The 16,321-nt window shown below is 37.9% G+C and overlaps 1 protein-coding gene across 4 annotated transcripts in view; it reads right to left on the reverse strand.

The window, feature by feature from the left end:
• Nucleotides 1-11,491: 11,491 nt before the first annotated feature.
• FNBP1L (formin binding protein 1 like) overlaps nucleotides 11,492-16,321 on the reverse strand; it is a 119,461-nt gene continuing 114,631 nt past the window's right edge. For 3 of the 4 annotated variants that reach the window (XM_070786079.1, XM_070786082.1, XM_070786081.1), the window contains one exon: nucleotides 11,492-15,173. In XM_070786079.1, the coding sequence (XP_070642180.1) occupies nucleotides 14,995-15,173 (179 nt within the window). In that variant the 3' untranslated portion in view covers nucleotides 11,492-14,994. The remainder of the gene's footprint in view (nucleotides 15,174-16,321) is intronic. The other variant, XM_070786080.1, reaches the window with a different exon arrangement.

Here is a 16,321-nt window from a genome sequence, read left to right on the forward strand (position 1 = left end):
AGAAATAATTTGCCGGAAAAGAGAGGTTACCAGGGAACATTTACAATAAGAAAAATAATTGTAATGATAATGGTCTTTGGCGAGGATTTGCAACTACAAGTGAAAGTGTTAATCACTCAGTTGTGTCCAACTCTATGCTATCCCATGGACTGTAGTCCACCAGACCCCTCTGTCCATGGGATTCTCCAAGCAAGAATACTTGAGTGGGCTGCCATGCGCTCCACCAGGGGATCTTCCAACCCAGGAATCAAACCTGAGTCTCTGCAGGGAAGCAACTATAAGCCGGTCCTCAAATAGGTCTGGAGTAAACTTGACAAAATTTATAAAACTCAAAACCAAGAAACTGATTTACAGTGGTAACAACACACACACACACACACACACACACACACACACACACACACACACTATATATATACATATATATATATATGTCAGAAGGCAATGGCACCCCACTCCAGTACTCTTGCCTGGAAAATCCCATGGATGGAGGAGCCTGGTAGGCTGCAGTCCATGGGGTCACTAAGAGTCGGACACGACTGAGCGACTTCACTTTCACTTTTCACTTTCATGCATTGGAGAAGGAAATGGCAACCCACTCCAGTGTTCTTGCCTGGAGAATCCCAGGGATGGGGGAGCCTGGTGGGCTGCCGTCTATGGGGTCACACAGAATTGGACATGACAGAAGTGACTTAGCAGCAGCAGCAGCATAACACAAACAGAAACAGTGTCATGAAAAATAAAATGCTGGGGGGAAAAGATTTAGAATCCCAACAACTTCAGATACTGGAATTATCCCATTTTGAATGCAAAGCATTCATATATGGATTTGTATAAAGAAAACATGAACTCAAACAGGAAATGAGTATTTAAAAAAGGATCAGATTTTTAAGAGAAACTAGGTAGACCCTTTAGAAATGTATAATAATGAAACTCAAAACTCACTGGATGCTAATAATAAACAGAAGATTAGATCCAACTGGCTTCCCAGGTGACACAGGGGTAAAGAATCCGCCTGCCAAAGCAGGAGACACAAGAGATGCAGGTTCAATCCCTTAGTCAGGAAGATGTCCTTTGAGTAGGAAATGATAACCCATTCCAGTATTATTTCCAGGGTTATAAGAACAGTCATGGGGTTGCAAAGAGTTGGACATGACTGATTACACTTCAAAAACATATCGGAAGACCATGGCCAGAATACAGCAAAGACAAAAAAAAATAGGAGAGATTAAAAGTGAAAGTTAAATTGCTCAGTCATGTCCAACTCTTCACAACCCCATGGACTGCAGCCTACCAGGATCCTCCATCCATAGGATTTTCCAGGCAAGAATACTGGATTAAAAGACCTGAATAATTTGTAATAGAATGACCCAATGCATCTCATCAGAGCTCAAGAAGGAAAGAGAGAGAGAGGGGAAGGAATTCATCCAGAAGAGTGAGCAGAGAAACTGCTAAGCTTATAGGTATATTAAGGCAAACACTAAAAATAGTGTCTACTATGTGGGGTTAAAAAAAGTCAATTAAAACAGTAGCACAAACCAGGAGTGGGGTGACTAGTTACTAGAGTTTTGATAAAGTACTAATTACTCTTAGATACTAATTAGCTTTAAGTTTTAAGTGAGTATGCAAAGTATCAAGGGTAAATACTACAAGAACAGAAATTATGGTCCAAATTTCAAACTAGTAGAGAAAAAAAAAAATGGAGAATACCAACAAGATTGCCGGGAGAAATATAAACAACTCGGATGTGCAGATGAATCACTTTAATGGAAGAAAGTGAAGAGAAAGAAACTCTTGATGAAGGTGAAAGAGAAGAGTGAAAAAGCTGGCTTAAAACTCAACATTCAAAAAACGAAGATCATGGCATCCAGTCCCATCACTTCATGGCAAAGAGGGGAAAAGTGGTAACAGTGACAGATTTTATTTTCTTGGGCTCCAAAATCACTGCAGACGGTGACAAGCCACGAAATTAAAATGTCTGCTCCCTGACAAAAAGCTATGACAAACCTAAACAGTGCATTAAAAAGCAGAGACATCACTTTGCCAACAAAAGTCCATATAGTCAAAGCTATGGTTTTTCAAGTAGTCATGTACGGATGTGAGAGCTGGATCATAAAAGAAGGCTGAGCGCTGAAGAACTGACACTTTCAATTTGTGGTGCTGGAGAAGACTCTTGAGAGTCCCTCAGACAGCAAGGAGATCAAACCAGTCAATCCTAAAGAAAATCAACCCTGAATATTCACTGGAAGGACTGATGCTCAAGGTGAAGCTTCAATACTTTGACCACCTGATGTGAAAAGCTGATTCACTGGAAAATACCCAGATCCTGGGAAAGACTGAGGATGAGATGGTTGGATGGCATCACTGACTCAATGGATGCATTTGAGCAAACTCTGGGAGATAGTGAAGGGAAGCCTGGCCTGCTACAATTCACAGGGTTGCAAAGAGTCAGACACGATTTAGCAACTGAACAACAACAAACCAAAAATATATTTAAAGAGACATAAAAAAGTGAGATGAATAGCAGGCACAAAGACAGCAGAAATAAGTCTGAACTTATCAATAGTCATTATAAATGTAAACAGACTGAACCCTCTAGTTAAAAGTCAGAGGTGATCAACTAAATTTACAACAAAACCACTCTATGTATTTAAAAGAGAAATAAAGCATAAAAATACATAGAAATTGAAAATTCACTTTCTAAAAAGGTCAGGATAATTATGAAAGAACAGGGTATACTTTGTGAGAAGAATGTGGTGGGTTACTGAGGTGCTGGTAGTGCTTTTTTGCCTGACTTAAAAGTTACTGACTTTCTAATAACTTAAGCTGTACATTTATGTTTTATACATTTTCTGAATATTTTATCATAACATGTTAAGCATTGCTTAGGAATATTTGTATATTGTTGTATATTGTCACCCTGCTTATTTAACTTATATGCAGAGTACATCATGCAAAATGCTGGGCTGGATGAAGCACAAGCTAGAATCAAGATTGCCTGGAGAAATATCAATAACCTCAGATATGCAGATGATACCACCCTTATGGCAGAAAGTGAAGAACTAAAGAGCCTCTCAATGAAAGAGGAGAGTGAAAAAGTTGACTTAAAACTCAACATTCAGAAAACTAAGATCATGGCATCTGGTCCCATCACTTCATGGCAAATAGATGGGGACACGGTGGAAACAGTGACAGGCTTTATTTTGGGGGGCTCCAAAATCACTGCAGATGGTGACTGAAGCCATGAAATTAAAAGATGCTTGCTCCTTGGAAGAAAAGTTATGACCCACCTAGACAGCATATTAAAAAGCAGAGACATTACTTTGCCACAAATGTCCATCTAATCAAAGCTATGGTTTTTCCAGTAGTCATATATGGATGTGAGAGCTGGACCATAAAGAAAGCTGAGCACCGAAGAATTGATGCTTTTGAACTGTGGTGTTGGAAAAGACTCTTGAGAGTCCCTTGGACTGCAAGAAGATTCAACCAGTCCATCCTAAAGGAAACCAGTCCTGAATATTCATTGGAAGGACTGATGCTGAAGCTGAAGCTCCAGTACTTTGGCCACCTATGTGAAAAGCTGACTCACTGGAAGAGACCCTGATGCTGGGAAAGATCGAAGGCGGGAGGAGAAGGGGATGACAGAGGATGAGATGGCTGGATGGCATCACTGACTCAATGGACATGAATAAACTCCAGGAGTTGGTGATGGACAGGGAGGCCTGGCGTGCTGCAGTCCATGGGGTCACAAAGAGTCAGACACAACTGAGCGACTGAACTGAAGTATCAGAACTTGGTGAAGAAATTTTTTAATGTTATTCTATTAAAAATCTGAAAACCACTGAAAAGAAGTAAATGAAGGAACCATGCTCATCAACTAGAATATTCAGTATTAGATATAATTAGTTCTTAATATGATCTATAAATTCAATGCAACCCCACTCAAAATTCAATAGGACCTTTCAAGCTAGCTTGATTAAGCTTTTTCTAAACCTGTAATGGCTAGGAAGTCAAGACCATCAATGGTTAGGAAAGTAAGACAGATGGAGGAGGGTATCTGTTCTACCAAATATAAAAGCTCATGATTAAAATACACTATTGACTGGAGACAATATTAATATGTTTTTAGAGAGTGATACTGTTAACATCAGGGCTTCCCTGGTGGCACTAGTGGTAAAGAACCCACCCGCCTACCCAGGAGGCATGAGACACGGGTTTGATCCCTGGGTCAGGAAGATCCCCTGGAAGAGGAAATGGCAACTCACTCCAATAGTCTTGCCTGGAGAATCCCATGGACAGAGAAGCCTGGCAAGCTACAGCCCACAGAGTTGAAAAGAGTTGGGACATGACTGAGTGACTTAGCATGCATGCACAATTAACATCACCATGTGAAGTGATTAGAGCTTAAAATGATCCAGGGTTCATTAGACAACTTGTGACTATCATTACCATTTACATTTTGCACTCAGGTTTTTGTTCCAACCCTATGTATATTATAAATGTACAAATTTTCAAAAAGGACACAGAGTGAAATTTTGAGTGAAGAAAAATTTTTCAGTGAATCTTATGCAGATACAGATACTTTCTCTGATTGGCTGAGCAACGTATACACTAGTGTCACAAATGACAGTTCTTCAGAATATAGTTCTGATTCAGATGATGTTGAGTATTAGACCAACAAAGACAAAAAAACTTCAGTGACTGATTCTGATACAGAAAGTGAAAATGAAACTCACAGTGCTGGAGAATGCTCCTTTGCTTCTGCAGAAGAGTGGATTGCAAACATTTCATGAAAATTAGACTTTACATGTATAACTACTGCATGTAATAACCTGCAAAGTGTTAGTGAAGTAATTAATTATTGGCTGGGCCAAAATAAAAATCGCCAGCCATAGGCATTCATTTCTGCAAAATCCCCTGGTCAATAATGAGTTAAATTACAGTAATCAAAAAAACTGTCATTAAAAATTTGATATATGACAGGAGCATAACATTGCCACTCAGTGGGGGAAAGGATGATTCTTTAAATAATTCTTGAACAAATGGTGAAGCAAATGAAAGGTAGAGGAGATGGTTCCTTACCTCATATGCTGAAATAAAATCTAGATGAATTAAAATACCACATGTGAAACGCAAAACCATAACACTTTTAGAAGAAAACACTGGAGAATATCATTTTTACTTTGAATCAAGGAAGAATTTCTTAAAACTAGATAGGAAAGCATTAAATATGAAAGATTCATCGATCTACATTAAAATGAACTTCTATTCATCAAAAAATAATCCTAGACAGACTGAAAAAACTGAAAGATAGCAGCAGCACATAAAAATAACAAAGTATTAGTATGGCAGGTAACCGCCAGGATGGCCCCAGAGCTTCCCTGCCACCTGGTTTCACACCCTTGTGTTGTCCCCTCCCACATATACCAGGGCTGGTTTGCACATCTGAGATTAGGCTATAAAAGATTGCCTATTCTACCTTGAATTTTTCTCCTTTGGATCACTCACTAAAGCAAGCAAGATGCCACACATAGTGATGAACATCCCTATGAAGAGGTCCACATGGCAAGGATGATGTGAATGATCTTGGAAGTGACTCTCCAGTCCAGTGTGAGTCAAAGTCTTGAGATGATTGCAACCCTGGTCAGAACACCCATGAATAAATACAGATACCAACCTAAGGAAAAAATGGGCAAAAGATATAGAGGCTTTTCACAGAAGAAACACAAAGCTAAATATGATGGTCAACATTATCAATAATCAAGAAAAAGCAAGACTATAATAAAATGCTATTTTACATCCATTGAACTGGAAAAAAAAAAAAATGAAGTCTTACTCCTAAATTGTTGGTGAGGATGGGAGAATAAATAACCCTTATACATTAACTTGTAGGTCTGTAAAAATGTTACAATCACTTCAAGGGGAAAATGTGGCATTCCCTTTTTAAATTAAAGATAAATATAACCCATAACTTAGCAATTCCATTCCTAGCCATAGATCTTAGAGACTTATATTAGTAAACATGCACATGGATGTACATAAGAGCACTGTTTGTTCTAGCAAAATTCAGTAAACAGACCAAATATCCATCAACAGGAGAACAGATAAATTCTGTATATTTATATAATGGAATACTATACACAGTACACTGAACTATGCATAAATATGGATACATCTATTAAGTGGAAAAAGCAACTCTCAGAAGACACCATGCAGGGGCTTCCGTGGTGACTCAGTGGTAAAGAATTCACCTGCCAATGCAGGAGACATGGGTTCGATCCCTGGTCTGGAAAGATCCCACACACCATGGAGCAACTAAGTCCATGGGCCACAACTACTAGCCTGCACTCTAGAGCCCAGTAACTGCAACTATTGAGCCCAGGTGCCACAATTACTAAAGCCCAAGTGCCCTAGAGCCTCTGCTCCACAAGAGAAACCACCACAATGAGAAGCCCGTGCACTTCAATGAAGAGCAGACCCCTCTCTGCAACTAGAAAAATGCCCACATAGCAATGAAGAACCAGCAAAGCCAAATAAGTAAATAAATAGAAGATACTATGCAATATTCAAATATACTTAAGAAGTGGGATGTTAATACATAAATCACTATGAACAAATGAATTAATGTACAAATCAATGTGCAAATCAACTAAAATAATCCCCTTTACTGTTTAAATACACATAAGTTTATCAAGCAATAAAAGTGGTACAACATCAATCACTAATAATTTCCATAAAATAATTAAAGTTGGGTTGGTATAACTTTGTTGACTACCACCAACTAAATAATGCCTCCATGATTTAACACAGGGCTGCAAACTCTTCCAATGACTTCCCCTTCCCGTTGCTAATTATTAATTTACTAGTGTACTACCTGGCACCCAGAGACAGTAGACACGCAGCTGATCTCCGTCTCACCTCACTGGTTAGAACAGTACCATTTGGATGCAGGCTGTATGCCAAGAGCCAGTGGCAGGAGCACCCAGTTAGAAGACAGACAGCACAAAAGATGAGGGAGTGGGAGCAAATTGGGTGGGGACTGATGATCCTGGCTGCCAGAACTGGGAACTTGTACTTTGTCTCAGATGAGCCAAGGGAGCAGTAGTGCTGTCACTTACCATATTCTTCTGGGTTATGAAACGGAGGATGGTAGATTCCCTCTCCTCACCCGTCTTTAATGACCAAGGCAGGCTAACCCTCCACCACAGCATAAGATGCCAAATAAAACAAAATGCTAAAAAAAAAAAAAAAAAATCTAAAGGGGCACTACTGTTGTTTAGTCATTAAGTGGTGTCTGACTCTTTGTGACCCCCATGGACTGCAGCCTTCCAGGCTCTTCTGTCCTCAGCTCCCAGAGTTTGCTCAAATGCACGTCCACTGAGTGGTGAAAGGGCCATTTCTGCACCACAAGAGGCTATGCCCCCAAACACCAGTGTCTACCCACACTCCCTTCCAGTATCCCCAGCTGCTACCAGATCTTCGATATGTCTCCTCCCCTTGAGCAGGACGAGGCATTTCTTTGAAGGGTGAACAGAGGAGGTCTCCTCAGCTTAGCTGTCCAGGGTCCTCTCCCACTCAAGGGGCTTATGAAACCAAGAAGATTCCCCAACACCTGAAATAATATATATCTATAGTAAGACCTTCAACTTTGTCTCTAGTACTCAAGCCAGAAATGCATCATGGAGTGTCACGTGGTTTCTGAAATAAACCACATGTAGTGAAATTTATAAGATTAACAAGTTTTACTACTTTTCAGAATTATTTTTTACCAACCAGTAAGGAAATACTTCTACAGCATTAACTGCAGCTATTTCAGTGTGCACTGGCTACATATGAGCCCTGCTCATAACAGAGTATGACACCATCTTTACAGAGCTCAAAACATGGAAAACTCATCAGGTTTAGAAAAGAAAAAAAACCCATGTGGTAAAATGAAAAAAACAAGAAACATAAAACTCAGGATAGCAGTTATCTTTGAAGAAGATGGAAATGGTAATTTTCTATTTCTTGAGTTGACAGATTTATGTTTATTTTATGATGGTTCTTATCTCCTCAGGGTTGACATTTGGGGTTTACCAAATCAGCTCATTGCAAGCTCCCATTCTCTATAATAATGCCATTACAATCTTATAAAAATGAGTACAAAATCTTGTTAATTACTGAAATTGTGCTGAAATCAGGATAATTAATGTCTGTAGAATTTCCCATCTATATGTAAAGGAAGAAATGAGGCTACCGAAATGTGACTTATTCTTAGGACCCAGGTCAGGTGCCCATTATATTTTCTCTTAAATGCTGACAAAAATTATCCAGTACTTTTAAGAGTTGTCAAAGTTCACAGAAGTTACTCGTCAAAATCTGTATTTCTTAATGGGCAGAAGACTTAGACACTTCTCCAAAGACATTCAGATGGGCAACTGGCACATGAAAAAATGCTCAACATAAGTAATTATTAAATGCAAATCAAAACTACAATGAAGTACCACCCCACACCTGTCAGAATGGTCGTAATTTTTTTTTTTTAATCTAGAAACAACAAATGCTGGAGGGGTAGAGAGAAAAGGGAACCCTCCTACATTGTTGGTGGGAACATAAACTGGTGCAGCCACTATGGAGAACAGTATGGCAGTTCCTCAAAAAACTAGAATTGCCATTTGATCTAGCAATACCACTCCTGAGCACATATCCAAACAAAACTATTATTCAAAAAGATATATCCACCCCAATGTCCATAGCAGCACTGTTCACAATAGACAAGACATGGAAGCAACCTAAATAGTCATCAACAGAGGAATAAAGATATAGCACATATATACAAATAGAATAATACTCGGCCGTAAAAAAGAATGAACCATCTGCAGGAACATGGATGGACCTAGAGACTGTCATCATTATCAAGTTAAGTCAGAAAGACAAATACCATGTGATATCACTTTTCTGTTAAATCTAAAATATGACTCAAATGAACCTATCTACATATAGAAACAGACTTAAGACACATAGACAACAGACTTGTGGTTGCTACGGGAGGTGGGAGGGATGGAGTGGGAGTTTGGGATTAGCAGATCCAAACTTGTAAATGTAGAATGGACAAACAACAAGGTCCTACTATATTCAATATCATGTGATACACCATAATGGAAAAGAATTTTTAAAAGAATCTGTGTGTGTTGTATATATATAACATACAAATATATATGTCTGTATAACTGAATCACTTTGCTGTACAGAAATTAACACATTTAAATCAATTAAAAAAATGTTTTAATTTATATTTTCTTATCCCCCACCTTTTGGCATCTCTTACATTGTCTATAGTTTCTTTGATTACAGACAGTGATTATACCCAGGAATATATTGGATTAGCCGAAAAGTTCCTTTGGTTTTTAAGAAAAAACAAAACAAAACAAAACACACACACACATTTTTTCATTTTCACTAAGAACTTTATTGAACAACGTATTCACCATTTTGTTCCACTACCTTCTGCCATTTTTCAGGCAACTTCATAATTCCATTTCCCCCAAACCTTATCTTTTTGAGCAAAGAACTGTTCCAGGTGCCTTTTACAGTCTTCCAAGGAATTTTTTCATTTTTTCCATTAAGAGAATTTTGTAAAGACAGAAATAAATGGGACATTGGAAGTCACGATGTCTGGTAAATAAGGTGGATCAATCAGAACTTTCCAGCCAAGCTGTTAACAGTTTTTGCCTGGTCATCAAAGAAACATGCAGTCTTACGTTCTCCTGATCAAAGATTATGGGTTTTCTCTTGACTAACTGTGGATAATTTTGAGTGATTGCTTTCAGTTGATATAAATGGGAACAGGACTTGTTGGAATGAATTGTCTGGTTTTCCAGAAGGAGCTCATAATAGAGGCCTCCTCTCCAATTCCACCATACACACATCACTTTCTTGGGAGAAGACCACCCTTTGGTGTGGTTGGTGGTGGTTCATTTTGCTTGCTCTGTGATCTCTTCCATTCCACATTACTGTACAGCATCCACTTTCCATTGCCCATCACTATTTTAAAAACATTTTCATTATGTTTAAGTAGAGAATCACACGCAGAAACATGATCAGGAAGGTTTTTTTCACGTAATTTATGTGGAACCCAAACATCAAAGAGATGAACATAACCACGCTGGTGCAAGTGATTTTCAACACTTGATTTGAGATGTTGGCTATCTCCCGTGTGGTATAATGTTCTTGATTTGATTGCTATCAACTTCAACTGGTCCAACAGACCATGGAACTTTGTCCAGAGAGAAATCTCCAGCACAAAACTACACAAACCACTCCTGACACATTTGATCAATTACAGCACCTTCTCTATACACTGCATTTTTTTGTATTTGAGTTTTTACCTTTCTTGAAATAACAAACATAATATGCCTAAATTGTTGCTTTTTTTTCCTTCCATCTTCAGTATTAAAATGGCTACACAAAAATTCACCAATTTTCTTTTTTCTAACGCACACTGATATGGCAGCAGTTACAATACAATCTAACAACATTGTTAAACTAAGCACTGCTAGAGCCATCTTATGGGAAAAAACAAACAAACCTTTTAGCCAACCCAATATTTGATCCCAGGTATATGAGCTCATTGAAGTAGTTTTGGTGGTGTTTTAAAATATTTTTTTCACTTGCACTAATACGTTCTTCACGAAGAAAATCTATCCTTTACAATAAGTCTGGAGATCCTTTTCCTTTTACTCTTTCCTTAATACTGCTATAAGGATGTTATCTTTCCCTACCAAGTAGGATATGACTTCCTTGATTTTGGTTCAGATAGTAAAAGTCCTTTTCATTGTTGAGTATTCTGATAGGCGTTGTTTTCCTGATGTTTTGTTTTGTGTATGTCCCTGCTTACAAGCTTGGCATGGATCTCTAAATTTTCATCTCAACAATTACAGCCCCTCATTGTTCAGGATCAACTCTGAATTTCATTCCTTTTTATAGTTTCTAGAACTTACTAATCATAGTTTTGTATTTGCCCTTTTAAAAAGGTTAATCTTCTGAAATTAAGACATCCTAAAATCATGGATGTGACACTAACTGTGGCCAACATTCTGTTTCCATGTTTTGAGATGCCATGAAGACACAGGCACTCGCTCTGACAGAAGCATGGGAAATGCTGACCAGCCTGAGACTAGATCAAGCTATGTAGTACAGGGACAGTTCTTATGGATGCAGAGGATAAGATGGTGTAAAAGGAAAAGTCTAACACAGCTACTGTAGAACAAAGATTAAGAAATACAAAGTATTATTCACTGTAAAGAAAGTTAACTTTTTTTTTTCTTTAGGAAAGCTTGAGAGAAACTAAAACTAGAATATAACTTTCAAAACTGCTTTGCAAAACTTGTTGCCATTTATGGAATGTAGCCATCTAAGTTGTACTACCTGGAGTGTAGCACATTCAATAACAAAACCAATACATCTCTTTAATTCACATAGCGATAATAAGAGAGAATTCTATACACCTTAATGGACCATGAAAAGATTATTTTATTCCATGAAAATATTCTCAACAGAGAACACTATCTTAAACAAAGCATTTACATTAAGAAATCAACATGTGCACAGAAAGAGTAAAAATTACTGAAAAATTAAAGATTTCTTTTGGACAATTCACATGTTCAAATTTAAGAATGATTTAAACTGTGCAAGTACAAATGTCTTCCTTATTGTAATAATCCATATACAGGTTGCACTATTCCACATGAAGGAACCTGCCTCCTACGGAAGCAAATCCTGCAAGAAAAACAAACAGTAGCTTGTAAAGAACAGTTAGTCCTCACAAGAAAGCCTTAAACTTTGCCCTCTGTGGCTATTAGCCAAAAAAACACAAGCACTTCAGGCTTTGTACAGAAGACAAACACAGCCAGATCACATTTCCTCTTCATTGCTAACCTTGAAAATAAAAATAGCACTGGATTTTAAAGCTACTTTATGTAGTCTGTCAGTACTGAATAATGTCACATTATATAAATAACCCTGTAACGAGATTTAAAATCTAAAACTTCATAGTTTACTAGCCTTAAAGGTAATACACTATATGTCAGCTGTGTAATAGGAGCGTACTTGATCTTACGAAGGCATCCACTTTCACACAACTGTCATTCAGCTTTAGTATTAATATAACTGGTAGTACAATTCAAATAACACTGGGGAAAATTATTAAAGCAGTCACACAGCTTCTAAAATATTGCTTGAAATCCAACAATACATAGACCATTTCACGTTTTCTTTCCTCCCTCGAAACAGTAAAGAACCAAATTAATCAATCTTCCATGTTACAAATATTCCCCCCTCCCCCACCCACCTCCCTATTAAATGCCACTAAGAAATCAGTTAAGATACAAGTCATTAACAGAATCACAAATGCAAGGCAGGACAACATGAGCAATAGGGGCACTGATGACAATTATATATACAAGTATAAACATACAGAAACTCCCATTTTACAAGTAAAAGTGCACATAGATCATTACAAAGTTTCACTATATTTTATCCAGTTCAAATAAAATCATCACTCGGAAACAGACTATCATTGTAATAATTAAATGAGAACACGGTAACCCCAAATTAAAAGACAATGAGGGGAAAGGTCCATAAAACTTCTTATTGAAAACACTGAGTAAAGTAAAATGGACTCAGACATGTCTCTAGTTTGATGTGTAAATTTGAAGATGCACCATCAAACGTGGCAGAGCTCTAAAAGCCCCCTATGGAGGTTGTATGGCAGCTGCAGCAGCACTGCCAAGTTAAAGGAGGTCGCAGTGAGCTGACACATGAAGCCCTTTGTGGGATACTGTAGTGGTAGAGTTGGCAATCAACAGATTTAGGCACTCTAGTTTAAGGCAGCATTTGAATGGAAGCAGCTGACTTCTGACAACAGTCCTTTGTCTTGAGGCGGTGAGTATCTTCTGTGTTTATTATGCCAGGATTTCACTGCTGACTATAGATTCTTCCCAGACTGAGGGGCTGAAGATCGATCATGTTTCAAAGAGTTCTTTGAACTGGGCTGTAGGCTAGAGCAGAGATGTTTTCTTTTTCTGATCATAAATACTTCAGGTTCACAAACTACTTCTTCATAATGCCAAAACTGGAATGTTCTGTAGTGGGGACATTATAGCAGCATACACAAATGCTAGGATGGAAACATTAGTGCTGGAGATGTTTGACAGAGTGATTTGCACTACAAATGTAAAACAAAACAAAGGCTTTGACAAGAACAAGGGATTATAAAAACATGCCTAAAAATCTAAACCCGATCACTCTAGACATGCAACAGGATGTTAAGCAAGCACAGAGGTGGCGCAGGCAGACACTGACAAATGGCAAGGATTCTGACAGACAATGGGTCTAAAAGCCAATTAAAACAGAGCTGGGACGGATAGTCCTGTTACGACAGTCAAATTTAATAAGAGCTCTGCATTCTTTCTAATTTGAATATCAGTAAAACAGATGGAAAAAAGGTTAGCCATTGTTGGCTTTTTTTCCTTTATATGAATAACTATAAATGACAAATTTAAGGGTTGGTATTACAATGATTTTTTAAAACAACACATGGAAATGCTAATGAAGTTAGTAAAAAATAATCATGTCTGCATGCACTCATGCAACTTGCTTCTCTCACTCTCTCTGAGCCTGACAACTCTAACACCTCCCCCCCCAAAAGCAGCTGCATGTAACCTCCTTCAACATCTTGCCCATTTCCTCAGAAACCCTCTTCAGGAACCTGCAGTCCAGGAGGAAAAAGAAAAGAACAATTACTGAAGACCTTTGGTAAGACCAAAAGGGATGTCCAGTTTAAAGCATCCATCCCAAATGCCTCTAAAATCATTTTATAGTCAGCTATTAAAAACACCAAAAAATGCTGGAACATGAGCAAAATTAAGGACCAGTCTCTTAACTGCTTCTTCACTTTACTTCCCTAGACAACTAGCACTGCCTATCTTGACTGTACAGTGTTTCCCACAAATGCTTACTAAAATTAGTTGGGAAAAAAACTATCCTAATAACTGACAATTCAGTTAAAATGAGGAAATGCCCTTCATGATAGTACAGATATATTCCTCCAACCCATTTAGTGAAAAAAAGTCATTTTTTCTTTCAGGCAAAATTTGCCAGTACTTCCCCACTATGCAAGATGTCCTCTATCTTAGTTTATTTAGAATCCACTTTCCTATGTATAATTGCTAAATGCTAGTATCACTAAAGTGACATTTCTCAAAAGACATTTCAAGATGAAAAATACAAGCATTAATTCAGAAGAAAGCTTGTACATTACTGAAAATTACTAGAAAACCTGAAAATATCCTTGGGTCTCAAAAGAAAGCCATTTTATTCACTTAAGAGCAAGACCAGGCCCATTTATTTTGCATCTCTTGATTAGCCTACTACAAAATAGATTATGTGCTACATGCCTGTTTTCTTCCTTTAGGAAACCAAAATTAAGAACAGGGACAAAAACGAAAATGATTACATCCGTATTTTATCCATTAGCTAATTATTATTACTTTTTCCTAGAAACTGTAGCTACAATTTGAAACTCCTATACCAAACCACTCTTTTGGGCATCAGCAAGCATTTCAGTGCAGTTTTACTTGAGTTCACTACCATCACTGTTTCCTGAAGCAAAGTGTAACGGGGTAGGGAGCTTTCTATCTATGGATTCCTGCCCAGTAGATCAAATTCTATGATTTATACGGCAGAAAAACATAAATCCTTCACACAGACTTAAGCAGAACACAGAGCAAAAGGCATCAGTTAAGCTTCACACCAACATCACTCAAATGGTAAAGCGTCACAAGAATAGCTTCTTGTGGTAATGTTCACATCCCTAAGATCGAGCCTACGCTCAGCTCACAGTGAACAATAAATCTTGGATGCCGTTTAAGCTTTCCTATGTTTTCCCACCCACTGACTGTGTTTTCATTTTGTTATCATTCCTATGTCATATGTGTTACAAAGTTGCCAATTAGTTTAGATGTAAGTTACTGCACCTTTACTGTTTTTCTCTAGAGTTACATCTATGTATGATGTGGGAACGTAGCCTTCTTCACCGTTCTGTCTCCGAGCTCTTGTCCATCCATCACCCTTGTCCTCCTCAATAATGTACAGAACTTCACCTTCTTTCATTGCCAGAGTGCCTTCATTATGTCCTAAATGAGAGTTTTCATAGCACAATCATAATTTAAGCATAACAACAATTGTGAATAAAAGTTACAAATACAAAACAATGTGAAACCCTGCTAGATTTCAATATAATAGAACTATGAGCACACTGACTCTCGTTACCAACGACTCCATGATGCTTTGTAGTTTGCCCAACACTTCCATATATTTATCTTGTTTGAACTGCACAATAACCCTGTGAGGCTGGCATTAACAGCAGCACCGTGAAAGAGGAAGTATCTGAGCTACAATAATATTGTATGATTTGACAGGGTACACAAACTTCATTTCATTACTCTAACTCCTTCCTCAAATTTGAGTGGCAGTGCTATCTAGAAAATTCATGAAGTTTAGATCAAGAAAAGAGTAAAAAGACAGTGAAAGGGCTGGAAGAAATAAGAATATAATTGTAGAAGCAGAATGGTCATAATCATAAACCACAAATCTCCTTCAAAATCCCAATCCCTTAGCCATTCCCAAGCTGCTTAACAGTAACAATTTTCACAAATGAATCTTTATTTAACATATGCTAAATTCTTCCCTTCCTCTCTACATTACAACAAGATCTTACTTAACACAATTTTCTCAGAGTGAGGAATAACTGAAAATTACTCAATTTAAAAACCAAAACCATAGATGGGTAGGGAAGGACCTTAAATCATATACCATTTTAATACCGACTTCTTTGTGAAGGTGTTACTCTGCTCCTTGGTGAAATGAAGGAAACAATTTTTCAAAGTCCAAGAAAGAGAAGGGTAACTAAAAACATGTGACAGGACCACACCTTCCTTCCCTCACAGTTTGTTCTCCAACTATCACAGGAGAAGGATGGCACATTCAGAAGCTACATTTTCTCCTTCCCACATTTGAAAATATGGCCAACAGACTCAGGATATGGTAGTGCAGTCAGCTATGCCATTTGCCTTATACCAGCCACTCAATGATAGCAACTTACAAGGAAGAGCATGAAGTGGTATCTACCAGCCTTCCACTTCCTGGGTTGAGCTATATGCTCAAGCAGCTTCAGCTTTGAAGAGTACATTAGTAAGGTCTCTTTGGGAAATTCTGTTATCAGGCAAAGTTGATAATTAAACAATAATCTTTATTAGGATACTGGTAACATAGGCAATTTTCT

This window comes from Bos indicus, chromosome 3, assembly GCF_029378745.1.
Source record: "Bos indicus isolate NIAB-ARS_2022 breed Sahiwal x Tharparkar chromosome 3, NIAB-ARS_B.indTharparkar_mat_pri_1.0, whole genome shotgun sequence".
NCBI classification, from domain to species: Eukaryota; Metazoa; Chordata; class Mammalia; order Artiodactyla; family Bovidae; genus Bos; species Bos indicus.